We start from the raw sequence: 26,904 nt of genomic DNA on the forward strand, positions 1-26,904 counted from the left end.
CAAAGTCAGACATTCAGAAAAATATTTATTTACCGTTAATAACCATTTACTACCATTTACTTTTCTCGCTAAGATATCCGATTTGTGACAGAGTCTATTTTTGTTAATTAACTTGTAAAAAATTATAATAATAGAAATAGACATCTAATTTATTCATACACAGTCTCGCACATGTCGTACCTTCGGAGATCACGCCGTAAAAGAGGCCGATTATGATCGAACCATCCTGGTGTTCACAAATGCATACGTGTCGCAACTCACACCCACGCCCTCTGATGTTGCATGTCTTCGAAATGGACCAATCATCGATCGCAAGTTCCTAAATCGTTCATTATATCTTCGATAACGTTGATCACCCCTAGCACCACCGTATCTCTTACACCTTTCTCCCGTCGTTGTCTCATTTCACTTTCACTGGTTTTCTGCTGTTAAATCGTTGTACTTTTTAGAGTTAATTAATGACTTTGGGGTAATCGATTATTCCACGGAGACTATGCGCGTTGCGACCATATATTGTCACTGAATTTATCGTAGTTATGAGACCGAGTTTTCACGTAGGTTTCCAAACGATATCGCGGTCACTGCTGTCGGCGAACCACGATCATAAGATTATTCAAAAATTCAAATACACACGGTGGATATTGTTCGAGCATTCGAAGCTGGTAAAATCCGTCGATGACCTGAGTAACTCACAATTAGTCGGGGCCGTGGGTGGATTTTCTGAATCCATTCTCTCGAAACCGAAGCTTCGTACGTAACAATTTCGATTAATTTCTGCGAGAAACAGTCCATGTTATTGCACCGCTATTATCGCACTCTATATGTTCACTACGACATTACGTTTACGATTTATTGCCTTAACACATACGTGGTTTATACGGCATACAATAATTTTTATGATTAGTTTTCTCTCTAAAAAATAATATCGCCCGATCAAAAATTTCTGAATTTGTTAAAACCTGACAAACAGATAAAGCATTGGCAAATATTAGACGTGCAGAATCTTTTGTCGGCAAACATTCGTGATCGAGAGGTGATAGACGCGTAGGTTTTATTTTATCGGCAAATATTCGTGTTCCGGAGATGAAAACTACTGACTTGGCAAAATTTATATTCAGAATTTGTGATTAGTCATCGTACGTCGAACTTTATTTGTAAACATTTTTTTCGATCTCTATTCGTTCGTGCCTACTGCGTATTACGTAACGGTCGCCGCGGCGTCCTATTCAAAGGACGCAATCAGACACTCGAGAAAACATTTGTTTACTGTTTCTAGCGGTAAGTACTAGCATTTACTTCACTAACTAAGATGTCAGGTTTGCGACCGAGTCTATTTTTGTTAACTAACTTGTAAAAAAAACTATAATAATAGAAATAGAATCTAATGTATACTTACAGACACAGTCTGGCACATGTTGTATCTTCAAAAGCCATGCCGCAAAAGAGGCCGATTACGATCGAACCGTCTCGGTGTTCACAAATGCATGTATGTCGCCACTCACACCTACGCCCTCTGACATTGCATGTTCTACGAAATGGACGAATCATCGATCGTGAGTTCCTAAATCGTTCTTTTCAACAATGGAAGATCGCGTGAATGTCAAGGTACGAAGCTCAGAATAATTTTCTTTGAAATATATTATAAATAAGCGAGTATTATATTTGTAGATGTTGATTAACGAAAGTAATTCCATTTGCTAATGATATTTCATTATAAAAATGTATCTTTAGAAGCTTATAGTACTACTTTTTGTTGTTTTATATTGCTGTGCAAATGACTCGATATCATTAGATTTAGGCACTAATGTGGTATTTATATAGAACATAATATTAAACAAAGATATTTTTTCTAGCTTAGAAAGTATTTTTCCCAACATCTCTTATAGAAAAAGAATAATCTACTACTTGATAGGTTAACTAAATAAGTGTTCGTATGCAACCTTAAGGGCAGTTTTAACTTTTCGACATGAATACCAACCGATGAAAAAAAAATATGAGTATTATATTTTTTAATATTTTATTTATTTTGAAAAGTCACCTTTGTATTCAGTATAGATTCTTGGCTTGTGGCTTCCTTCGCTAAATCTACTTTTTCATTTCTATGCAATACGTATACGAACAGGTATGTGTTTCGTCTACAATATTTTTACTATACTTTAAACCTGATTCGATTAAAAACTTATTTGTCTAAATAGTGTCTGTTCTTTCTTTATCAGAAAGAAGGAATCCGTTGATGACTTGGGTAGTTCAATTACTTAGAGAAACCGAAAGATCAGAATTCTAATCACCATCTACCAATTCAATCAACTGATTCCTTTTCTCCTTGTTCGTATAATGAATCACGTGATATCTTTCTCACCCGAACTATGCGTCATATTGAAACAACCCGTGTTGTAAAAGTGTGAAATAATAATCTTTTTAAATCTGTTACCGTTTTACCTTTCTTAAAAATATAATTGCGAAGATTCTCTATTGACAAGGTTCTCGGAGAATATTAGAGGTGGTTAAAACTTCTCTTTTTCCATTTTCAGACCGAAAACAAGGGCATGGGAACACAAGAAGAAATTAAGATTAATCTTAAAAATCCCTCCGACAGGGATGGGTAAGTTAAATGAAAAAACCACGTTTTTATTATCCGGCGGAGCGGAATTAATTTTCATTCGGTGGACAGGATACCGGAATGTCTGTGCGGAACGACAGTTTTGATAGGGAAGCGAAGGCGAGAGGCCATACACGTTTTGCAATTTCCAGCCTTGAGTACACCGAATGCCTCCATACTCGCTCGTTTGCTAGTAGTCCCCTGTCTTGTACAGCGAACATCTGTATGCGTCGTCGTTGCGACTGCTGGTGTCGCGTTCTCACGTACCGGGTGGCGCGTAAGTAATCCACCCGAATGGTCCTCGGTTAACGCTGCTGGACATTTTTTCGTAATTTTCATTAAGCGAAGAAACTCGCACGATTCCCTGGGATTAAAAGTTCCCGTCGAGCTTCGAATAATTTCTCGCGGGCAAAAGTTTCCCACCGGATCGTCGGTTATTTCTCGCTAACGTCGCGGGACTCGTGTAATTCGATTCTAATCTTTTCGCAGAGTAACCGTGTAAAAAGTTGTCGCTTTTACATTGATATAGGACAAGGTTACCTAAATTGGACCTTTGGTATTTTTCTTGCGTTACAATGAGAACGGGAAATTTTCTCGAGCGTACGTTTATTCGTATAAATCATTTTCGACCACATTGTTATAATTATACAAAAATAATTCAAATAATTTTAGTTAGAGAATTTTTTTACAATCGTTACTAAATACGTAAATTTTTGGTAAGCTGAATACCATTATAAAATACATCTATGTCACCAAAACTTACGTCAGGCATTTTTTTCAGCTGCGATAACTCGAGTTTAAGGGGTGAAACCCTCCAGGTGTCACCGCCCTGATGGTATCTTCAAAACTATTGGAGCTGCACGGAAGTTTTCTGAAGAAACTTTTTTACGCTGTTCTATAGAAAATAACACGGGGTACGGTAGCAGTAAAAGAAAGTTACGAAGAAAGTCAACAAGTTTAAAACTGATTAATATTCAACGTCCTAGAAATTTATTAACCCTTCGAGTCATTGCGGTGAGTACGTGTTCGTACAACTCTCTATATGTGCACTTTTTTTAGATACTAGTCGACCAATAAATTTTCATATTCTTTTTACACTTTTGCAGATTTTTGTCTACAATCTTCCATATATGAAAACTTTTGATCAAACTCAAAGTTGAGAAAGATCTTACAAACTGAAAGGTGAAAACGAGCTCATGACAAGGCAGGAATAAAGGATAACAAATTAATAATAATATAACAAATTAAATTAACTGCGTTACTGTCAACATAGTCCCTAAAATTATTCAATGCAAAACACCCATATATCTATAAACACAATAAAACACCCATACATCCACATATATGTATATGTATATCCTTATATTCTACTAGTTCCCTAGTATAATATATTATACATAATCTATCAATTCTTCGCACACTGCTTCTGCCAATAAGTAAATCATATACTTTTAAATAACTCGACTCGAGAGAGTCTCAGAGGAATACAGTAATTTTGTTAATAGATGTTAAATTTTCGCAGTACTGGAAGCAGCTCGTAGACAGCAAACTATTGGACATTTCGAACAAGGGAATCTGTTCCCACGAACTCTCCGCTACCCAATAGACACTGAGATGTGACGTACCTAAGGCACCCCGGATACCGTGGAAATACCTCGGCAGGGACAGTTTCCTTCGTGAGAATAAGGAAATTCCGGAACCTTAACTGGGAGCAAACCGTCCCCGCTGACGTGCGGCAGAATTCTAAACGAATTATACGACACCGAACGAACCAATTGGCCGTGGCGATGGTGGATCTTGAAAACTCACAGCAGGAACGACAGAGGGAGTTCTGTTCCGGAATTTGCCAGAGGGGAGGAGGAAAGGGTAGAAAAACAGCATCGCTGCGGGTATTGAAAATGGCGATCGGCGATGTCAGGTTCACGCAGAGCCAGAGAAAACGTCTCCATCGTTGTGTAATCCTCGCCATCGCGGCGAACGGTCTCATCGGGCTCGCTCTGTGCTGCCTGGGGATGTTTACCTCGTTCGCGATCGTTGGAAAATTAAGACTCGACGAGAGAAACCTGTTCGAGCTGGCTTTCAAGACACTGACGCTGTACGGGCTCTACGTTTTCGTTCATAATCTGCTGGGCGCGAAGCTGTGCTACAATTACTTTCATTATGCCGAGGGGTAATGTCAAGACGATCGCGTAGAGAACGGAAAAGAGGAGGGAGTGTTTGCGATGAAATTAATAATAGTAACGAGGTCTTTATTACACCGTATTACGTCGTTGAATTTTGCGATATAGGCGCTCGAATTAACTGATAACCTATATACTATATTATGAATACAGTGGAGTATAATTACGTGATGTAGAGCAACGAGTAATATCGGTAATACTATGTAGTAAAGAAAAGGGAAGATGTTGCAGAATTTTACAAAGATTTGCAAATAGTTATTAATAATACAATAGTAATATAAACAAATAAAATTACTTCTATGTAATGATTTCTTTGTCATTCTCGATCAATAATTTCTGCAACATCGTAACCAGTAACTTGAAATAATCTAATGCTCGTTGTTAACAGTAAGCAGGGAATAGACATTCGTTCGAATAATCGTTTGCGCGTGTAACGTAGCGCGAATAAATTTTTCCTAAGCGTTCACGGAACGCCGAAAACGCGTTACCCCGAATCCCGTCGCACAATGCGCGGCAAATTGCGAATCATTCGGATCGGATCTGTGATTTCGCGTAAATGAGTTAATGCAAGCGGCCAGGATATTTTCCGCGCGCCATATTTCCCGGTCGGTAACTACGGCGCGAAATGAAATTGGCCAGACTGAAGCGTTCATTGGGAAAGGGGACTGTGAACGCGCGAATACAATTATTACGACCATTGCAATCGGATCTGAGTGTACATTTCCTATAAAAATCATTCGAGTCGTAAGAAAATCGATAGAGCGATCGAGAAAGGAAATTTTTTACCAGAATAGAAACGCGGAAAGTTAAAGGGAACTTTGAGAAGGAAGATTGCAGAGATCGTGGCAACAAGAAAGTGACGTGGTAAGCAGAATCCGGAGAAGGAAATGGAAATGAAACAGAAAAAAATGGGTGAGAGACAATAGAGACAGGGAAAGCATGCAAAAGATTTTAATTGGGGAGCAGGGAACGAAGATTGACCTTTGTAATTGTGATACTTTCTAATTAGTACTCACGTGTGCCCTGTGCGTTGTCTTTGAAAATGAAGAATGTCTGGAAGCAAATGGGACGGTAATTTTAATAAGCAGGAGTGTGTGCAGAAATAATTTCAAAAAGGACGTTGGAGGATGGTGTAAAAGTCAACAGAGGTCAGCAAAGAGGGAAAAAATATAGAAGAGATAATTAAGTGGACCATTCTTCGTCTAAAATGGATCGAAAATGTAGAATTTATTGTAGGACCCTTTGTTATCGAGAAAAACAACCTAGAATTTTCGTGAGGCACACGTGCATTTGATTAATTGCAAGTCTTGATTTCAGTACAGTATCTAACTGCAATGATTGATCAGAGTATGTTAGCAATTTTACAAAGGGGACGGTTCGAAATACTGCACATGCAGATATAGAGCTGTGCTCAAAGTTTATAATTAGTCATTATTTATATTATCACGAACAAAAATTTTATTTCACACTTTCCACATTATTTTGATGCGATGTGTATCAGAGATTACTTAATTGTTTTCCAGAAGAGACCTATAAAACGTCGAAACTAATATATCAAATCGAACATTATTTGCTCTCATAGCCAACTACTCGATCATTTATCATAGCATCACGGAAGAAGAGATCTATAGCGATGGGGATGATAATGGATGCACGGAAATAAGGCCAAAGAATTAAAAAAAAAAAAAAAAAAAAAAAAAAAACAAACAGATCGAGGGAACGAAATACGAACAAACGATGCATGAGAGAAATAGAGACTAGGGTAGAGGGAAAAGAGGATGGATCCTACTGTATCCTCTTCGACTGGCGCGGAGAGGGTGAAAATTAACTCCCTGGTGTGTTTTTCTTAATTTCACCGACCGTGGACGATGGGCGCGAATTGGAAACTCGGTCGGTTGCCGAAGGCCAATCGATTTGTCAGAATTTTCAAGTAATTCCGGGCGCGCCGATACTCCGCAGCAGCGGTTCATTTGTTTTAATTACCTTTCCTCGTTAACGTATCTTTGCGGTTTAGCTCGCGGCCGGAGATTTTCGCGCCCTCTCGGCTACGGGGCTCGATATACGGCTCGCCTGGGCTGGGAAATTGGAAGGGTGCTGAAATTAGTCTGGCTGGGGTTTAAATTAGTCCCGCTGGGTTAAAAATGGCCCCCGTGAAAACGATGGGGGTTTGTTTTACGGCTACGAACCGTACCGATGATCGTACAGATCGATCTGATTGCGAGCGTCGATTCTAATTTTGATTTTGATTTTTACAGGAGCTGGATGAATTTGAGATTGTTTGCCTGGACCATTGTCGGACTGTTTGTGGTGCTCGTGGGATGCTTCATGGCCAGCATTTCCGTTTCAACTGCAGAGAATCTGGCGCTTCAAACTCGCGAGACACTTCGGGAAGGTAACGTCGGTGTTACGAGATCTGCATGAGAATACAGGGTTTGCGATATAGTAATTAAGTGCACGACGTTACGAACACTTTTACACGGAATATAATTTTTCTGAACGTTACTATCCTTGGTAATTCAATTAAGTAGGTACAGATCGAAGAATGGGGACTCTACCGTGGGTTAAAATTAATTTCAGTTCGTAAAATATGTCACGTAAATGAATCTTTTAATAAGAGTAAAGAATATTTTATATTCATTTTCAAATTACTTAAATTACCTTGTCTGTTACAAATTCTACGATCTGACATAATTTTCTCCGATTGTACGAAACTAAGGTATGAGAGAATTTTTAAAAAATTGTTGGAAATTACAATTCTCTGCTCCGATACGAACATATTTTATTCGAAACTAAGTAATTACGCATTTAATTTGGGAGCAATTATAGAAAGACTAATAATTCCTTTCGTAAACTATGAAAGGATGGTTCTGTCCTTTAAATCCTTTATTGGCAAAAATTATAAAATATACGTGTCTAATAGTTTCGAATGCTGTACGAAACAACACTTTGAACGAAAAAAATATTTTATCTAAGGTACAATCTCTTGCACGTGAAATTCTACGGATACGTCAATCTTAGTCGTGTCTAGTGTAAATTTTGACTGAAATAACAACCACTTCGAATCTTGCATCTCTCTTTCCACAAGATTCCAATACAAACAGGTACTTGTACAGTTCTCAATGAACCATTTAAAGTACTTTCAACGTTTCATTTTCTGTCAAGTGAAAAAGATAATCGCCAAAGAATTTGATATAATTTTTACTACTCATGGAACATTCTTTTGAATATTAATTTCGGTTGAACCCCGCACGCTGTACTTTCCAAAGTACCCGAAGTAATACGTCTCGTAGAATTTCCATGAATACAGTCGTCAAAACCACCCTCGTAATTTCGAAAGAGAACCACCCGGAAATTATACATTCGAGAACAAACTAATTACCCTTCCATTATTCTTCCTCGAGACCGAAGCTGGAAGCATAAATATTCCACCGTGTATCGTTTAATTCTCCCGCCGAGCAAGATAGGGCTCTCATTGATCAGAATCGCGGCCCGCAGCGTTATCATCGAGAGATCATCAGGGTACATTTGCGTATCGGAGGACAGGACGCAAAAGCATCGGGCTGGAGTTTATCGTGAGCAAACGTTTCGAATTTCGCAGAGAATCCAGTCGTGCCGTATCTATTCATTAAGTAGGTAGACACCAAACGAGATTTCCATCAGTAATTTCCACGGGAGTTGGAAAGGGGAGGGGATGGCATGAGAGGGGGTGCGCGTACAGGTTCGACCGCCGATTTGCATATTATGCCAGGACACTATTTCGCGGCGCACCGTTTTCACCATCTGTCTGCCACAGAGACGATCCGTGGATTCGCATGCATGACACTAACGCCGCTTGAACGGTGCGTCATTCGTGTTTCGTGTTTCGGCAAGACTTGGCGTCAGAATCTAGTTCAACCGTGCCTCTTCTCTCCATTAAATATTCAAATTCAGAAATAATCGTTGGCGAAAAATGGCACCTCGCACGGGCAATCGTTTACGAGGCGATCGAAAAGTGAAAAAGAAAAAAACGTACGCACACGTGCAGCGACCATAAAAATTGATCTCGTGTTCCGCAACTGGCCGAGGTCTGGGTTAGATCGAGAAACGTGTTAAAGTTTCAATTTCATTTCATTATTGCGATAACGTACGGTTCGGGTGTCGTTAAGGTTCGAGGATGATCTTGCCTTATGAATACGATTGTTAGCAAATTGCGAATGAAATACTTTTAAGATCGATGAAGACTTCTATCGTTAGATAGTCCGTTCTGAGTTAGATTAAGTAAGTTAGGTTGGAAATTGATAAAAATTTGTATTGTCAAATGTTTGAAGTTAAGTCTGAAGAAACTTCCCAATCGTGTTAACGCTTTGAAGTAGAAAATTTGACTTTTCAGAAATTTTCGAATAGACACATCGAGTAGGTACACTCTCAGTGAATTAATATTTACTGTTTACAGTAGTAGCCATATTATATCTAAGTTAAATCTAGATTGGGTCTTCGTTAGATTTGAATACTTCTGGGACTGTATTTTACTTTAGATGCATCTCAGTTAGGTTCTAGCCTTTGAATACTTCCAAATTGGGTGTGTATTAAATTTTACGCACACTTGAGTTAAGTCTAGGCCAAACTTTAAACACTCCTAGATTAGTCCTGTATTAAATTTGAGACACGTCTGAGTTAGGTCTGGGCTGGATTTTAAATACTCCTAGGTTAGATTTTAAACACTCTTAGATTAAGTTCGAGTTTCTTCCTATTGCTCCCTACAGAAAGCTTCCCAATTCGTTGTATACTCAAAGTGTCGATCGAACGTCTAATTTCGCATTCAAATTGTATCATCATACACCCTCGTCACGTGTAAATGCCGCAAATGTTTGTAAACGTATTTTTGTAAATTCTGTTGAAGCGATCGAAGCATTCCGAATTGTCAGAAACCGAATGTTAATGTCAATGTACTCCGAGCTCGCAATACTTATTCTTCGGAAGCCTCACCGAAGAGATCCTTCGCGAAACCACACGCGTTGACTCGTCTGCGCAACCAGATTCAATTTCGCCTAATGAAGCAGCCCTCGCGAACCAGGTTGAGGTATTAAGGAGAACGTAAGAATCGTCTCACGTGCGCGCGAATCTCGACAAGTCCGCTCCGCGTCTCCATCGGGGAATCACCGCGCTCGAAACGCCATAGAATTTTACATCCGACACGCGGAAACACGCACGGAATGTTTCTCATTAACGTATGACTTTCCGATATTTTATAACCCCGTCGAAAATTCATCAATGAGGTTGAAGAATAGGGCGTAGGGGTGAAATTTCGCGACAATCGGTGGAAAATTGAAATTTTCGTTCGGCGGTCCCGATCACACGGTGCTATCCATCGAATTAATTAAAAAGCCGCTGTCGGAATAATTAAATATCGACCGTGAACGATTAAATGCCAGACTGCTGGTCCGTTCCAATCTTTCCACTTCCGCGCACCAACAGTAGTGGAAAATGTTCCAGATATGAACGGGATTGACAATTGTACGGGTAGGGGCGGTGGGTAGGGGAGGACATCTTGTAAACAGCGAATAAATGGAAACGTTTTCAGAAATTCATTAAATCCTCGCAATTGTACCGCGAACTTACGTCTCGACGGGAGAAATATTGAGACAGTGTGTGTGTGAGAGAGTGTTGTTAATTATACGCAAATCGGTGTGTGTTGTTCGATGCTGCGTTTAAAACACGGTGGAATTGCAACGCGCCGAGCACTTCCAAAAGTTGTCACTCTACGTAAATCTTCAAGAGACTCTGCACTTCGTAATCACTACTCTCTATTCTCCGTGCAACACTCTCCGGCACTTACAATTCTGACGCTCTGAAGAACTTTGACCCTAAAGCTTCCTTCGATGCCCTGAGACCTTTGCACGTTCAAATGCAGACACACAGAGACCTGCACAGCCAGAGGGGCGACACACGCGTACGCGTTTCTCTTCAGCGTGTAATTAGTCGCAGGTCACATCGGGAACTAGAACTCGTTTGCTCCGAGACACTTGTCGAAGTTCGCGTCGTATAAGTAGCCGTCCAAAAGGGAACATAATTTAGACTTCGGACAGTCTGATATCTGGAAAAGCGAGCGTCATGTTGAATTTTATCCTCTCCTTGATGGAGTACACTTTGGGTCGTGTTTCTCTTTCGGCGGTCGCTACGTTCAAACGGAATTGAAAAAAGACGCAGCGAGTTAATTGAGAATTAGCGACGCGTAATTAAGTCTGACCTGGCAAATGTCAAGGCAAGCAGATTGTGCATCGTGGCATCACGATTTTTTAATCAATAGGGTTGCAACTCCGATACGACAATTAATGAAAGTTGGTTGGTGTTTTATAGTCGAAACGTTGTGATTGTAAAACATTTTGTGTACGATGTCTACAAAGTATACAATATATACAGTATGTTGTTGGAGATTTTTTTTTGTTCATTAATGTGTAAGCTGGTGTGTTGTTCAAGATGAATTGTTGATCTCTTGACCTTGCGTGAATGGATTTGTATTGCGATAAGAATCTAGAGTATCATTGACGTAGTATTGTATACTTTTCGAGAAGCTAGAGTTTTGAAGTGATTAATTGATATTTGGTAGAGATACTGTGCGGAGCTAAGTTTACCTCTGAAAGGAATTCCCGGTCGTATTGGATCAGACAAGGAAACATATAGAAGTGTATAGGGGTAGATAGTTCTCAACAAAATATTTGACACGTATTTCTCTTTTTATATACCATCATCCATGATAAGGAGGTAAAAATAGCCTTCAAAATTTTGTCGAAAACATTTTTGGAAATACTTTGGGAGCTAGTGGACCTGGAACAGAACTTTGTTTTCAAATTATGCGTTTTCAAATGCGAGAGCCTATCAACAAATAACTTTATAAACAAAATTTGTAAGCATAAATTACTCAACACTATCCACATCCCCTTTAAACGGGACACTACATTTCCCTTAATGGAGCAATCATCTTCATAGCTCCCAGGTATATATAGCAGAAGGAACATGACGAGGTCGTGCTCAAGGGAGGGAAGCATGACGCGACAGGTACAGGAAAATGCTGTTGGGTGTAGAGAAACAATACTCGATGCTAGTTTATTGCCAAGAATTAGATAGCATTAATTTTCACGAAGTTATTTCGGTCAAACAAAAACTTTACCAGAGCTTTCCCTTTGTGCTTTTCTTGAGAGTAATTATTGCTACTCTTTGAAAGATAATAAAATGAAAAATTAAAGAGTTCTGGTTCGAAAGGAATGCTCAAAGAGAAATAAAAGTTAATACAAACCTAAACTAAAGAATGAAATTCCATCGTGTGGATGAAACAGAGAATTGCTCAGAGAATTAATGTACTTCGAATAATTTACTGGTCGCATTAACTTTGATTACTTGAGTATTCAAATATTTAAATATTTACTTGAATATTTTAATACTCAGATATTCATATACTGAAGCATTCTTTATACTATACAAATCATTTTATAGACAGCACAAACAAAGTTTATTTTAAATGAACGTTTTAACCCTCAGTTTTTGTTCCCTTCTATAATAAAATTTGTGGACATTTTTAACCACAAAGTGATTAAATTGTACAAGAAGAATGTTAAATACATAATTTATTATTAGTACGAAAATAAGGGTATTTAACAATCGATATAAAATTAATAGCAATCAGTTCACTAGAATAAATATTATACAATTTACTACAAAGGGGTTCTAAAATTAAATGACTCGAATTGAGTACAAGAATAGGAACCCGATTAACAATTATGAAAATTACTACATATATATTTTTTTTAATAGGTATGAAGAGGTATTACACCGACATAACGTGGAAACGCAGAATAGACAACATGCAGGTCCGTTTACGATGCTGCGGAATAGATTCCTCCGACGATTGGCACAAGACGTACTGGCTGAAGCGAGACCTTCTTGTGCTGGATTCCCCGGATATCTTGAAGTAATTATCAGTTAATTATTCGGGAACAATCGAGCCTCGATATCGCGGCTCGCATCGACATTGACGTCGTAAAATTCGTACCCCATCCACGTTTATCGCCCCATTATCTTTCCGCCTGATTTCCATGACAATGCACAGACAATGCAAACTTCCTAATATCCCCCCGTAAACGTTCACTTTCGCCTCGTAACATAATCGACACAGAAATTGTTAGATTTCTGTTAACGGTTCGACTGATCGCAACAGGAACAATTTTCGAAAACAATTAACCATTAATTACTCGCGTGATGTAATTCATCCACCAGACAAATATATAATTATTTACGTTCGATGCTCGTGAGTTGCAAAACCAAATAAAATACGAAAATGGTCGGTGCAAACATATTATTATTTGCAATAATGAACGTATCGAGATTGAAATTGGATTTTCTTCGATACAAATTATTACAAATTTGAGAAAGAATTGTACAAAAATTAGTTACCAAGCTGCTAAGAATTGCATTATAGATATACATAAAGGAAATTATTAATTAAAGGTCAACTTAATAATTAATACGTACATCTGCACAATGTGATAAAGAAAGAAAGAATTGGTGAGAGTATATACAAGTAAATGAGTATACCTCCAAAGGAAAAACTTTTTATATCCAAATATTATTAATATCGTACCTTCTTTATAAACTAATCATGCTGGATGCCTTGAACATCAGAGTAGATCAGTGCCAAACAAGAAAATGCATAAGAACATCTCTTTATTCGAACTTCTATTGTACGTACCTTTAAAAAATACATTTTCCATTCTCGGAACGTTCTGAATAAATTTTCCACTGGTGTATAAAATACACCGACGTGACTAATTTTAAACAGCTGAATCGCCGAATAGAAAAACAGATAAGAACCTCTTATTACTCGTACTTATGCTATACGTATCTCCAAAAACTACATTCTCCTTTCTCGCGAACACCCCGATTAAACTTTCCCTTAATGCAGGAAATATATACCTCGTCGTGGCCAAGGGTCGAATCGCATATTTCGGTCACTTTCATGGGTTCAGGAAAGCAGCGAATCGATGAGTCGCCAACTTTCAGCCACTTTCCACTTCCCCAGACGCGGCGCAATAATAATTACGACGCAATATCTCGCAGCAACCCCCCTGTCCGCCGTCAGTCGAGAACGAATTTTCTCGGAACTTTAATGGAAACGCAGAAAGTATGCCAGGATTTTAATTACAACTATGTGTATCCCCGTCGCGCGGCCGCGCGAACTAAGCGGAAACGAAATTTTAACGTGCACCGTGAGTAGAGGGGTGAGGGAGGGGGGAGGGTGCTTGCACGAGATTCGGGACGCGGTTCCAGCGACGTTTTAAAGCGCCCCCGTCACGGTTTTCGAAAGCGGTTAATACACGCGCAGTATTACAGTTCACCCATTCTCAAAGGAGACTCGACCCCTCTCCCACGAAAGAAAATGGCGGAGAGAGGTCGTTGTATCCCGGAATTCCCGACCCAACATTCCACGCCTTTTCCCGCGATGTTTCCGAAAAGGATTTGTAAAATGCCGACGGCGATACGTACTCGCCCCCGGCCAAATTATTTCCGCGTTCACCTGGTCTGCAACCCCCCCCCCCCCCCCCCCTCTTCTGGTATTCGATCCATTCTAACCTGGCCCGTAGCTTTTACCTGAACCAACCCACTCGCGGAACGCCCACCTGGAAATGTTCTCCATTTGGCTCGCGTTCAGGAGGAGACGGTGAATTGTTGCCGGCGATACTTTTCCGATAGCATTTCGTTGTGTTTCAGAAGGTTTCCGTTACTAACAACCATGGAGGTGGGGGGTTTGAAAGATTTTTTAATTCGCGTTCGTGTAGAGAAGCGTCTATGACGACCAGTACGTACTATAGTATATTCGAAGGGAGGCGCCTAATGTACTCGTCTTGGATAATATTGAGATACTAGGATTTAAAATATTGTTTTCTAAAATAAGGGAGAGGGGGTTGAGTTGAATATTAGAGAATAATAGAAGCTCTGAGTATTTGAAAAATATGTATCTATTTATTGAGTTGGTCAGTACCAGGGTTTTGTAGAATAGAGGACGTTTCGCAATCCAAGGGGGCGTTTCATAATCTAAAGGGGGCGTTTCACAATCCAAAGGGGCGTTTCATAATCTAAAGGGGGCGTTTCCCAATCCAAGAGGGACACAAATGTAAATTCTTAATTCAGAAAAATTGCATCCCTTTGTATTAATACAACGATCGTTGAAGCATGTAGAGGTATTTATTTGTTCGTGTTACGGGAAAACCTTTTAATACCTGTGCAACGTAAACTAAATAAAGTAGGATGACAAATGTGATTGTAATACAGTAATAAATGACGATGGTCATTTTCGATTAAGATGGAAGTTAGATTGCATGTGTTTCGTTGACGTTTACGCTCCACATAATGAGACAGTTTTATCACAATATAAGTTAGCGTTGTTGTAAATACGATTTATACATCTAAAATTACCATACGATCGTACGATGCGTATCGTTGTGGAGTAACCGATGTCTCTGGAAGTTTCTAACAGGTACATTGAACTTGATGTAACGGAAAATATCAAGGCACAGAATGAAAACGTTTTACGTTTTAAATAAAAATATAATATCACTGCTAATGTATTATACAAACATATTTTGTATTATTCTATTTTTAAACGATTTGAAAGGAAATTGTGATTTAAAATTTTAATCTTCTTTAATCAATTCTAATTTAAATATTTGTAATGAAAGATCACTTCTTAACATTTCTATTTAAATTGTAATTTAGTCTCAAGAATAGCTTTCTTGAAAATGTCTGCTCAAGAATTCGTACTGTGAAAGGAAACGATATTATAAAAGGACCTTGAAACGAAGTAATTTATTTCTTCTCGACTAGGTCGCGCTGCATAGTGTACTTTCGCAATAATTGACTAATAGTTAGGTTTCCCGAGGCTTGATATATGCGTGCATTATGTTCCAGTGGTAATACGTTCAATAATAAAGGGGTAATAGCGCGTTCTGAACAGAAGCCTTTGTGTCGCTGTTGGTAATCGCAAGTAGAACAGTGGGTTATCGATTTCTCGTTATGTTAATTGGAGAATTATACCTTGGAATGGATCGATCCCGGTCTCCTCGACATCACAACTATTCAGAAGCATCAACTATCGTCGTTAGCACATAAAATCAACAGTAATTGTACCATGTAAGACATTTATCCCAGAAATCAGAAAACAAAATTTTATTCGGACGAATTTGAATGCTGATCGAAAAATGATTCTATGATGAGAAAACCACGATCCAAGAAAAAGGGAGATAGGGCTGAATGTAACTCATCGTGATTGATATATGTCACAACCCATTAAGTACGTGGGGTATATACTTCTCAAATTATAGTTTCATCAAAATTTATTATTACTTATACGTTGCATTCAAAAACATTTTACAAACAGTGCAAAAAAAATTTTTCATGAAAAAATGTTTCCTTTCTACCTTCTAATTTATTCTTTTTCTTTTTTTTCTTCTAGATTGCTATGCAGTAAATTCTCGTTATACGACCGCTAAATTTGATTCGTTGTACGATCATCGCTATCACCACCAACTGGGGGAATCCCCATTGGAACCAGTGGAACGTGAAATACGACACGAGCCGGCGGCTGCTTTGTAAGAAGCCGCCGACTGGAATTTAAACACCACAGACTTAATCAAAAATGAAATTTAAACATTTTTGATTTTATTCTTACGATAATATTTATAAGGTACTAACAAAACATTTCTGATGAAAATAAGGTCAAACACGATGTGATTCATTAATTTTTAATTACTCGTTCGTCTGAAACAGGGTATATAATTGTCTTTAATAGCTTCTGTATTGTGAGAACAAAAAGTAACCGGTTTGTCGTGAAATGTCTCAAATGTTAACAGTTTTGTTCGATCCCTGATGATAAACAGACCCGACCAATGACAAATCTACCTGCATCTCGTTCACTTTCATTTTCTTGGATTCGCTATTCTTTTTTCCTCGTTTGCTCTCTCTCTTTCTCGTACACTGTCCTTTTAGTCGATCGCCGTTCGTTCTCCTTTCAATCGTTCGCACTCGTTATTCTTTTGTTCAACTATCTCAATCGGCACTTATAAAGGTGATCAAATTACTTGACCGTACGTATATGGTATAAGGTTCTGCTCGATCATACGAAAATTTACTATATTGGAGAAGACTCGAAACTAAGGTTCAATTATATTTGAATATGTTATACTCGCATTGACTATTTTGATGATTATACTTTTTGGAATACTCTTCAGCCCCGTAGGTTTCTCTAAAAAAATGTGCAATATCCTATCACAGATTCGCATCGAACCATACCCGTACAGACTGAAAACGATCACAGTGGAAGAAAAATGTTATTCCGAATATTCGCGAGATTGTTTCGCTCCTTGGAAGCAAAGAATTCTCGAAATTTCCTACCGATAGGTATCGGTTTGCGCACACATATTCGAAATACGAGACCGTCAGTCGTCCGTGGGTTAATAATTCCTACAATAATTCCTACCGCGTGACCGCAGATCGATCCAGTCGTGGATCGATGCCCGAGCGTTTAATTACTCGAGCTCGGTCACCGTATCGGACACGGGGAAGGGGTCTGCGGCCTGGGGTGTCCCCTTCATTCGAAAACTTCACTCCCCCCCACTCCGTATCCCTCTACCGGGTTCCCCTCCACCGAAAGCCACGGCTGAGAAAGCGCCAGCCAGCCAGAGGGACACGCGACACGGCCCGCAGCTCATTCCGGACTTCGCGGACATGTTCGCGGACAAGTTCGAATTAGCAAGTTCAACAACTTGCGGAATGCCGATTGGTCGGTTCCCGCGGTCCCGATCGTCGCCTCGTTCTCGATCGTGGAAGGGGTAGGAGACAAGAACCGAAAGGCGCGCATTGCTTTCGACGAACTTCAAGCTCGAAAACCAACCCCCTCTGCAACTAGATCCGGGATATCCGGTGACTTTCGGTGGATGGTTAAAGGGGTGGGGGAGGAAAAATCGAAAAAATTCGAAACTTCGCGGACGATTTGAATTTTTTCGAAGAGAGTGAAGAACCGTGGGAAGGGGGAGGGATGAGTGCTGGAGTTTCGACGAAACGAAGGTTTTCAGGGCCGTTGCGTTATTCGGTTTTATTGATGGGGAAAACAGAATGGTCGTTTCGGGGGGTGGGGGGGAAGCTTTTACGTGGCAACTTTTTGCGGCGCGAGTGGAAGTGGGGACGGGAGGGATGGTACGATTGGACGGCGTGTCTCGTCATGTACGGTTTCACTTCGAGTTGGCGAGGGTGTAACTTGACCGGAAGTTTTTATATTTTTACACGCGCGAGAGGTATTATACAGGGGATGTTGCGACGTTGTAAAGTCGAAGGCCCAGTTTTCGATAAAAGTCGACAGAGTCGATTCGAGATACACTTAGGTGTCGTAAATAGTTTTCGATGGTACTTTTTGGTCGTCTTCGGTGATACAGAATATATATAGTTATTGATGTTAGGTCAGGAAGAACACTTTAACTGTACCTTGTCTCGTTTGCGCAATTGTCGATATATTTTACTTGTGTCAGAATTGTCAAAATTTCTCACAAGTAGGTTGTCGCTCCAATTATTACTTGTATGTGCATATTTTTTTATTTATTGTATATCGACTCGTCACTGCTTAAAATTAACGCACACATTTTGACTGACTTTTAACGTGTAGAAGCCTCTTATCGAGGTTAGGTCAAAAACAACACATATCGAACCTCTTTTCCACAATTATGGGTATATTTCATTCGTGTCAGAGTTGTCACAATTTTTTTCAAGTGTACCAATAATCACTTGCACAAACATATCTCCACGTGTCACATATCGATTCATCGCTGCATAAAATCGGCGCGTACATCTCATCGACTCTTAACGTGTAGGAGCGGTATTCGAAGAAAACCAAATCCCAGCGATTTGTGTTCCACCTGACTATCGCGGAGTTAACATCAAAAGTAGCCAGTACCCACAGTAGCCAGAGGCGCCACCATTACCGAAAGAAAAACTTAACAATTCCCCGGACGTTGTGCACCCAATGAGCCAATCGAAGCTAATCGTCTACAACGTGTTCCGCATAAATTCCTATCGAAACATTCGTTTGGGGAGACCCGCAAGAATTTCTCTGTTCAAATGATATTAACGCTCGGTCCTGGCGGGAAACGAGAGCAAGCGTATAACTTAATCCCCGAAAGCTGTGAGCTCATTTTTCCTAAGTGACCCTTTCGCAGATAACCATCTAGGAACCAACATCCTCGAAACGTTTCCGTGGGTAGTCCTCCCTCTGCTCCCCCTCTTCTTCAGCTCACCCCCCCCCCCCTACCGTGCCGCTGTGGCGTTTCTTTGGAACGACGACGCACGAAAGAACCGTGAACACGGGCGAAACGTGAGAACGCGATCTGACACGTAGGAATCCTGTTTCAGGTACGCCGAGTTGGACGGTCGCGTGACGCCGCCAGTGGTGCCGTGGAGTTGCTGTCGAATCGACGTAAAGGGTCCCTGCTATCACGATCCCCTTCAGCTGCCAAATCCTGAACAGAATTCCACTTACGAGAGTCTGAACGCTCGAGGCTGTCTCGTCGTCATGAAGACCACGCTAAACGGAACACTCTATTCCGCCGCGGTGCTGATCGTGTTTCTGTTTGTGTTGCAGGTAAATCAATAATAACGCACGCGATCGCCCCCGACCGAATTTGGGAATAGAGGACGAGTGATTGACTCTGTTTAATAGAATCCCGTTGGAAAATGGCAGCTACCTTTGAAATTCGTGTTTTCGAGGTACCGATTAGACTTTGGATTCATTTTCATTCGAGTCGTTGAACGGTGATATTTTTTCGTCGATGGTATTTCAATTTTGAAGTAGAGTAGGCATCGATCATTCGAGTTCGTTTCTCGGTGAGGATTAATGTGATTATTTAAGGAAAAAGGTTTCAAAGTACGCTTTATGAAATGTTTTTCATAGTTTGTATTTTTGATCTGTTCGTTGTGTTCTCGCCGAGTTGTTCGACTTGTGTTTCGATTTATTTATATATTTATTTTATTTGACGCGAAGAAAAATTGTACGAAATGTCTGTTTTGGCTTTGAAAAATGATGCCGTTTGAAACAGTCGTTCTTGAATGATTGCGTAATTGACACGGCAGCAACATTAATTACCAGATCGTGACCAAACGTTCATTCGAGTGACAGTAGGAGTTACAATGTGGGCTGATACAATATTATGGAATTGAGACCGAACTTGAACTATACCGTATTGGTTTGGAGTTTGACTAAGTTAGATGTGGGTTAGAAGTTGGTCTTTAATTAACTAACTGAGACTGGAAGTGAACCGAGCCTGAACTTGAGCTTCGATGCTACAATGGATTTCAACTCTTCATAGTAGCACCGGAACCTCTAACGATTGATTTTTCATTATTAAATTTTCGTGGAATTCCAACGACTCGTAACCTTGTAATTATCTTCGACAAATTCGAAATATTTATTAATTAATACAGTGGTTGACAAATTTGTTACATCGATGCTTCACCGTCGCGTGGATTTTTATTAGCAACGTCGAATATTTTTTCCTATTTTCTGCCAAGGGTTATTTAATACCAACAAAAATGACATACATTTCGATTAAAGCAACAACGTGAACAATTTTGTTAAGAATTACTATCGTTTCCATTACACGTCACATTATTATTTTATTTTTCACAAATTGTTACATTATAAATACCGTGATGAGCAGTGCGTAAATTCCCCCTTCAATTCACATGACGAAGCTCCGATCGGCTCTCTATGACAGATTGCCGACAAATACTTGTAATGTTGTCGATCGAGTTTTTCGCGGATTTAGAATAAATAATGGAACAACGGCAGAAGCTCGGAACCTGTTCGCGACTGGACTCGAACAGTCCCGGATTATCAGATTCATTCGGCATTATTGATTGCCTGCGAAGGGAGAGGTGGAACGATGATACCAGAGTGTCATCGAAACTGCGTAATATTTTAACGCGAACGGCCGCTTTTCACGCCAAATTTCTGGCCCGCTCGATTCAATAACTCACACTTAGCCTTCCGATCGGGAGCGACAAAAGCGGCGATTCATTTAACGGCGGATAAATTACGCGCGTGGACGAATAATGCGTGATTCCCAGCAGCGCTCAAGGGACGCCCGAGGGACGCTTAAACGACGCTCGTGTCAAATTTGAGACGCAGCAGATACGGGCACAGTAATCTCCCCCTGGTGTGAATGCTCTAGAGTAAGGTTGGGACCACCAATTTTTCGGTATTTGTTTATTGGAGTACTATTGACATATTTGATTATTTAAATACTATTCGAATACTGACCAGATACTACTCGAGTACTGATCGAGTAGTGGACTGTTCCAATACAGACCGAATACTACTTGAGTACCGTTTGAATATTGAACCATTACTGCTCAAGTACTGTCCGAATATTTGACTATTCGAATGCTGTTCGAATACTTGAATATGTATATATTATTCAGATACTATTCGAACACTCAACTATTCGAAATCTGTTCGAATATTTCGACCACTGATAAGGTATTTAGATACTCGAACAATATGTAAATTATGTATAAAACAAATTCTTTAAGTTCATGGTTGTTATATTAGTTCAAGTTTATTCTATTACTGAAATACACCAAGTTTATTCGAACACTCGAGTATTCCAAGGTTATTCAAATACTGGGATATTTGTAACTTATTTGAATACTTAAACATTCTCAGTTTATTCGAATACTCAAATACTCTAAGGTTACTCAAATACTGAAACATTTGTAATGTATACGAATATTCAAATATTCTAAATTTATTCGAATACTCAAATACTCCAAGGTTACTCAAATACTGGAATATTCGTAGCTGATTCAAATACTTGAGTATTCCCAGTTTATTCGAATACCCAAATACTCCAAGGCTGTTCAAACACTGAAACATTTGTAATGTATACGAATATTCGAATATTTTAAATTTATTCGAATACTCAAATACTCCAAGGTTACTCAAATACTGGGATATTTGTAACTTATTTGAATACTTAAACATTCTCAATTTATTCGAATACTCAAATACTCTAAGGTTACTCAAATACTGAAACATTTGTAATGTATACGAATATTCGAATATTCTAAAATTTATTCGAATACTCAAATACTCCAAGGTTACTCAAATACTGGAATATTCGTAGCTGATTCAAATACTTGAGTATTCCCTGTTTATTCGAGTACCCAAATACTCCAAGGCTGTTCAAACACTGAAACATTTGTAATGTATACGAATATTCGAATATTCTAAATTTATTCGAATACTCAAATACTCCAAGGCTGTTCAAACTTTGGCGGCGGTTTGAAGATGTTTGAGGAAGGAAGACGGAAATATAAGTGGGGAAGGGAGGCGTTTCATCCCGGGCCTGCTAGTGGACTCGTCAGTAAGGCATCCTAGCAGGCCCTGCCTTATACGCCGGGACATTGGAAGATCGGTAAGAGGTCGTATATATAGCGATCGGAGCAGGTACGGGAACTTGCGGGAAACGGTTGGTGGTGAGTTTCCCTCTGGTGGCAAGCGTGGGTAGTGCCGCCACAAAACACTGAAACATTTGTAATGTATATGAATATTCAAATATTCTAAATTTATTCGAATACTCAAATATTCTAAATTTATTCGAATACTCAAATATTCCAAGCTTATTCGAATGCTCAAGTATTCACAGTTTATTCATGGTACTCGAATACCGACAAGATATTTGAATAGTCTCGTCCCTGGTCTGGAATAACTTTGTGATATTGTCTACCATGTACGAGAGTCTCCTGAGCTATGGTAGGAATCACGTTTAGCATTCGCCGGGTCGCGTAGCGATTGACGGGGAAAATCTTTTTTCATGAAAACGCGCCCGGTTGGCCGACATCGCGGCTGAGGCCAGACACGAAAATACATCCTCCAGGTGGACAAGAAAGTAACGCTCCACAGGACAGGGAAGCTCGCGTGCCCGAAGCTCGTTTCGCCTCTCCAATTTAATTCCGTTTCCACCATTCTTCGGCCGAGGCGCTCGGGCTCGGCCTTGATGTCATTAAGCCGGCAAATAGTCGCGGTTAATTAAACCCACCGCGTTCCATCCACTCGTGAGTTTTTCCTTTATCAGAGGATAAATTAATCCATTTAATTCGGTCCCACCTATCCGCCGCCCTGTGGCGTTCTTCGCGGCTAACATCAACCCCGTTCGGCGAGGAACAAAAACTGTTGAGAGAAGGATCACCGTTGAATCGGCGACGCGGATTTGGGATAATCGCGTGCCCGAGTATCGCCCAGAGAGGTTACGTGAACAGTTTTCGTAGGATATCCTCGACCAATAAATGGTTTTAATTAGGGCTGGAACTGTTCAAATATTTTGATATTCGAATACTGGAGTACCAAAACATTTATCGAGTATTCGAATCACTAAACTGTTCCCCAGAAAATTTCGGCGAATATACCGAGCTCAAGCCTTAATAGCAATCTTTTTGCAATGTATCGCAAATCAATTCACGTAGTCACTTGTGACCTCTCGTGTTCGACATCGGAGAGCTTTCCATCCAATCCCTCATCATTCCAATTTATTTTCAATCCATTTATTCAGATTCCAGTATGGAGTGTGAACCACTAGAACCTGTCATCTGAAATAACTTTGCAACCGTTTATTGAAAAAAAAAAATATTGGAAAGAACGTATGTTTTAATTGGAGAGAACAGGAAGGATTAATTTATCGTGTCTACCAAATTTTTAAATAGTGAAATTTGTTGTATCTGGTAAACAAATGAATTAAATCGTGTGTAACAACGTGATCCTTAAATTACCTTAGCTCTTAGTTGATAAGCAGACAAACGTAGCGGTTAAGGACACTTGAAGATCATCTTATTATATATCATTCGATTCGTTTCTTTTTTCAGCAACAAAAGAGTACATTGTACTACCCCCATAGCTGTGTATACAAAACAAAAAATTAAACTTGCCTGTTCGATGAATCCCTCGAATCACAACGCACTCAGTTCCAAACTCTACTTCCTAAAGTCATCAGGTAAAACTGAATTTTAGAAGGCAATTTTGCTGAAAGCCTATATCTGTCCTAACCCCAAGAACTTTTATATTTCTATATCTCCATCAAACTTTACGCATAAAAGTCCAAATCCTCTCCAACGACGTTTTACAGATACTTTGACCTCGAACAAACGGTTCTTCCGCAAGATATAAAGAGTAAAGAAATTTATATCTATAGCCCTAAATAAATACGAATAAAATCCTCTAAAGTAACTCGTGATCGTGTCCTGTGCCACCTCAGGAACGAACCCTAACGAGAAATCCGCAAACTTTTATCGTACCTCCCTTACGAGTAAATGAAAAAAAAAATTCAAAGAGTGACTGTATACCTGAAGGCCTCTCGAAACTAGAAGTAATCTCTCTGGTGGGAGAAGGTGGTGGTGCGTCGTAAAGACGAAAAACACTGTTTTACGAGTGGAAACGCCGGTGGATGGAAGTGGGGATGGGTGAAAAAATTGCAACGCGAAGAAACGGCTGGGAAACGAGCAACCGGGGTGGCTTTCGAGTCGGTGTAGGGCGTTATTCGTGCGATCGCGTGTACGTGGCGTCACGTATGAGGAAACTGCGAAATGTTCCAGGTCGGCGTGACCGTGCTGTCGAGGCTCGACTTTACTGCCGCGAGAAATGCAGTCGCGTTGGGGGATCGGTGGCAGGGCTCACCTGGTTGGCTGTACGGTCGCCTCGATTTCGGGAACAAACGCGGACCTAATCTCTGCCAGATCGATCGGGTTAGTGGACTTAAATAAATACTATCGAGGAAAATTTGGAACAAAAGCGGTAACGATATTTCAAATACTTAAAAATCTTGTTTCTCGACATTTTCACACGAATGGATTTAATTGTCTCATTCGTTCCACCGTAGTTCTTTACTAGCTACAGATAGAGAACAATCTGGTGGCTGCTCAAGGTCACTAAAGGAAAGGGCCATCCCCGTCAAGTCGTTTAACTACCCCCACTCTATCTTTCGCCTCCTGAGAAGTAAAAGTGGGAGTGACTGATGTGTTATAGAGTGGGGGAAGTAGCCTTGAGTCGGAAAGTTTCTTTTGTGGTGGCTGTCTCGTTTGGCTTGTACAATTTAATTACCAAAGAGTGTACGGATTAGATAAATATTATACAACGTGGTACATTTATTTCGATGGGTAATCATTTGAACGTACATTTTCTTGTTTTATTTTTCGTTAAATTTCACCGACATTTTTGGCCATCCATTTATCACGACTTTAGATATTCTCTTCGTAATTGTTTTCTATAGCAAGGAAAAAGTAAACCGAAGATGTTTCTATCGGAGAATGACAGTTTTTTTTTTAATTTTCTATTGCTGCTTGTAGAGCACTTTTACGATCTTCGATCACACCACCTACGAAATTAGAGAAATTCCTGATTGATATTAAGTATACGAAAATTTAAATACCTTCCAGAACGGTATATGTGCATCGAATTCTCTTCAAACAATGCTGAGTGCACATTAAATATTCAAGAACGCGGAAATATACGTATATTATTCATGAAAGCGTCCATATTCCGCTTAGCCGGTCTAGACAGTTCCATCTTCCCACGGTTGTTGCTCGCGAGTCGCTAATTTTCAAAACCGTACACGTGTAGCCAGAAGCTTGGCTGCAGGTGAAAAGAGTTAAAGAGAAGCTACGGGAACTACCCAACTTTGCAAGAAATATTTGCAGAATGAAGTTTTCGCCTTCCTTGGAATAACACTTCACCCGAGTGGCGCCGCGGCGGATTTTATTTGTTTAATGTTCTAATTTCTTCCAGTCAGAGGAAAAGCGACGGTCGAAAGAAAAGGAAACGTTACTCGAACTTTTTATTAAAACGCCACGACGCGATAAAGAAAAATTTAAAAACTTCCTAGAGACGGTCTTGTCTGTATTATCTAAATCACGTGCCTGAAAAGATTGTTAATCTTCTTAGTTTTCGATCTGTCGTAAAATGAACTCGTGACGTGTGGCCAATGAGCTTTTAGTCAAATTCGAACGTTTTCGGCCAATATGTACTGTACGCGCGCGAAAAGGTTGCATCTGGAGTACGGCGGGTCTTGTTCGTTCAGGGGCAACTCGCTAACGAAATGTGTGTGTATATATATATATTCATTTTACAAGACATAATATTTCGTATGCGCTCGAGGAAATTGCCCCTGAACGAATAGAACTCACTGTAACTTCAGATGCAATCTTCTAGTACGCGTACTGTAGATCCTCTTCGGAAAGAATTCTCTGTAAATTGATTTACATACAGTAATTCATGAAACTACTTCTACTTATTAAGTATCTATTTTGATATATTTGCCTCAATGGAATCTGTTAAATCAAAAGTAAAATGTAAAAAGATTCTTTTTACATTTTACATATTTGAATCTCGAACCACGAGATTTTCTTAAATTAGAAATGTTCGCGCTAAATAATACGAGGTTTATCAACCCTGATTAATCGTAGGATTGAATAACGATGAATTTAATTTTACCAAAACCAATAAAATTTGGTAAAAATAAACTTTTATCAAATAATATATATATATTTCTTCAAGAATTGTTACCTCGCTGTTTACCTTCCGCGTACTTCTCGTTGCTTCTCTTTTCTCTTCTCTTCTTCGTTCGCCGCAAGAACCAAACAAACAGCGAGGCTAATCTGCAATTAAATACGAAGCGGTTTCTCAAGAATAAATTCTCTGGGAATAAATATTTTCTGTTTCTGAAACACGTATTTTGTTTTCGGTAGAAGAACAGCGGACGCGGCGACTCGATGATCGACCTCAAGCCACTTGTTTATTCCAGCGACACGGAATGAAATCAGGAAGACCGATCCTCCGTCGGCTAGCAACGAGTCGGACATAACTCAAAACAATCATATTTCCTCGTCTGACCGTTCGTATAAAAATCCTACCCTCTTAATACTCTACAGGGTGATCCAGAACAAAGTGACCATGGTATTCTCGGTTGGATCAATACTAAAGAGAAATATATGCACGAAAAGCAGACGATTTCGAGGCACCAATTCCTAATGAAAATATTGACCAGAGAACGAATAAAATATTAC

General features: G+C 39.7%; 1 protein-coding gene and 1 long non-coding RNA gene across 3 annotated transcripts in view; one reads left to right on the forward strand and one right to left on the reverse strand.

Annotated features, from left to right (window-relative positions):
- Positions 1-1,422, reverse strand: part of LOC143150057 (uncharacterized) — a 75,840-nt gene extending 74,418 nt beyond the window's left edge. For both annotated transcript variants that reach the window (XR_012992932.1, XR_012992933.1), the window contains exons 1-2: positions 1,397-1,422; positions 181-774 (exon numbers count right to left, since the gene is read on the reverse strand). This is a non-coding gene — a long non-coding RNA (uncharacterized LOC143150057). The remainder of the gene's footprint in view (positions 1-180; positions 775-1,396) is intronic.
- Positions 1,423-2,092: 670 nt separating this feature from the next.
- Positions 2,093-26,904, forward strand: LOC143150127 (peripherin-2). The gene is made up of 10 exons (XM_076318173.1): positions 2,093-2,122; positions 2,532-2,602; positions 3,381-3,613; positions 3,706-3,781; positions 4,122-4,769; positions 7,035-7,171; positions 12,568-12,724; positions 19,207-19,435; positions 24,439-24,588; positions 26,587-26,904. Exons 5-10 carry the CDS (start codon positions 4,387-4,389, stop codon positions 26,653-26,655), a joined length of 1,125 nt encoding a protein of 374 aa, XP_076174288.1. The 5' UTR covers positions 2,093-2,122; positions 2,532-2,602; positions 3,381-3,613; positions 3,706-3,781; positions 4,122-4,386; the 3' UTR covers positions 26,656-26,904.

Source organism: Ptiloglossa arizonensis, chromosome 8, assembly GCF_051014685.1.
Source record: "Ptiloglossa arizonensis isolate GNS036 chromosome 8, iyPtiAriz1_principal, whole genome shotgun sequence".
Classification (NCBI taxonomy): Eukaryota; Metazoa; Arthropoda; class Insecta; order Hymenoptera; family Colletidae; genus Ptiloglossa; species Ptiloglossa arizonensis.

Bases quoted from the DNA above. Each gene is read 5' to 3' on its own strand.
- LOC143150127 (XM_076318173.1), top strand. From the start codon at position 4,387: ATGGTGGATCTTGAAAACTCACAGCAGGAACGACAGAGGGAGTTCTGT. The intron at 4,770-7,034 runs GTAATGTCAAGA...TGATTTTTACAG, and splicing joins TACTTTCATTATGCCGAGGG to GAGCTGGATGAATTTGAGAT. The intron at 19,436-24,438 runs GTAAATCAATAA...GAAATGTTCCAG, and splicing joins TGTTTCTGTTTGTGTTGCAG to GTCGGCGTGACCGTGCTGTC.